Here is a 1,266-nt window from a genome sequence, read left to right on the forward strand (position 1 = left end):
AAAAAAAAAAAAAAAAAAAAAAAAAACAAGTTTACAGGTGGATGTTAAATTTTCACATATCAACATAATACACTTCCTTTTCTGATTTTTGAAGCAGGTATTTTTTTTCCAAAGCAAATGAAAACATAGGGATTTCAAAGTGCTTCTGTCTGAAAAGATGAATAATGAGTTATTAAATATCTTGGAAACGTGTCCATCTCTGTGTAGGTATGTGTACATGTGGGTATGAAACATGCTAATACACATGTGGTGTTGTTCTGATGCAGTTGGTCTTTTCAAAATGGTAAAATACCACTGCAGAATTACCTCCGCTATTTCCAGGCTTTGGGAAGTGTGATGGTTACTGGTCCTCCTTGCCGAGGTTTGAGTGACTCCTGGGGCCCTTGCAGCATAGGCTCTGGGAGAGGAGACTGCTCTTCTTGCTTGATTTCAAGCTGTGTCCTCAAAGAGATCAAATTCAGGAATGCTCAGTTGGGGTGTGAATCTCCAGATCCCGGGCTGTGATGAAGTGTTTGCAATCATGCCTCTTTTCTTGTACTCTGCTGGCTTCCCCAGTTACTCCTTTAACAGGGCGAGGCTTGGCACTAGGAAGCATGCTGTTCTGCTGCTGCTCTGTGCCCTTGCCTGCTTTCCCCACCTGGTGTGTCCTCCATTCCTGCAGCCCCGCCCCAGCCCTCTGATCCACTTGTCCTGGAGCCGCAGGCCCTATGTGCTGAGACCATAGGATTTGGGTGAACTCCAGTGAGCGGAGCCCTTGTTCCTCTCAGTGGGCAGTGTCCCCTGGGTGCCTGTTAGGCCCACTAGGTGTAGGGCTTTGCCCGATTCTACTTGTGCTTGGGTCGAATGCCCTGTGCTCAATGAATGGCTGCTGACCTCATCTGTTCCCACTCTTTTATAGAACCTTACAACTTCTAACAATTTGAAAAAAGAACCATCTTCTAGCATCTTTCTCCCAAATGACCTAACTTGAATTTGGGCCAAGGAGGCCATGACACTGGTGTAAGGAGTTGGCAGAGTTCTGGGTGGGCCTTGGCTGGGTGGTCTCTTGTCACATCTCCCTTCTGCCTGTCCCCACCCCCAGGGCTGCCCATGTACATGAAGTCTCTGCGCTGGGCCCTGGCAGTCATGGCTGTGCTCCTGGCAGTCTCCACGGTGACCATTGTGGCCTTGGCCTCCAGAGCAGGTACAGTGTCCCTGCTCCCCTCTGCTCCTCCACCAGGGCCACCTCCAGCCCTTATAATTAGGATGAGATGTCCCATGGGGGGG

General features: G+C 49.1%; 1 protein-coding gene across 1 annotated transcript in view; it reads left to right on the forward strand.

The window, feature by feature from the left end:
* Klrg2 (killer cell lectin like receptor G2) overlaps positions 1–1,266 on the forward strand; it is a 24,074-nt gene that overhangs the window by 13,782 nt on the left and 9,026 nt on the right. Inside the window, 1 exon segment of the mRNA XM_015493772.2 lies at positions 1,082–1,183. Within this exon segment, the coding sequence (XP_015349258.2) occupies positions 1,082–1,183 (102 nt within the window).

Source organism: Marmota marmota, unplaced genomic scaffold (assembly GCF_001458135.2).
Source record: "Marmota marmota marmota unplaced genomic scaffold, marMar, whole genome shotgun sequence".
Lineage (NCBI taxonomy): Eukaryota > Metazoa > Chordata > Mammalia > Rodentia > Sciuridae > Marmota > Marmota marmota.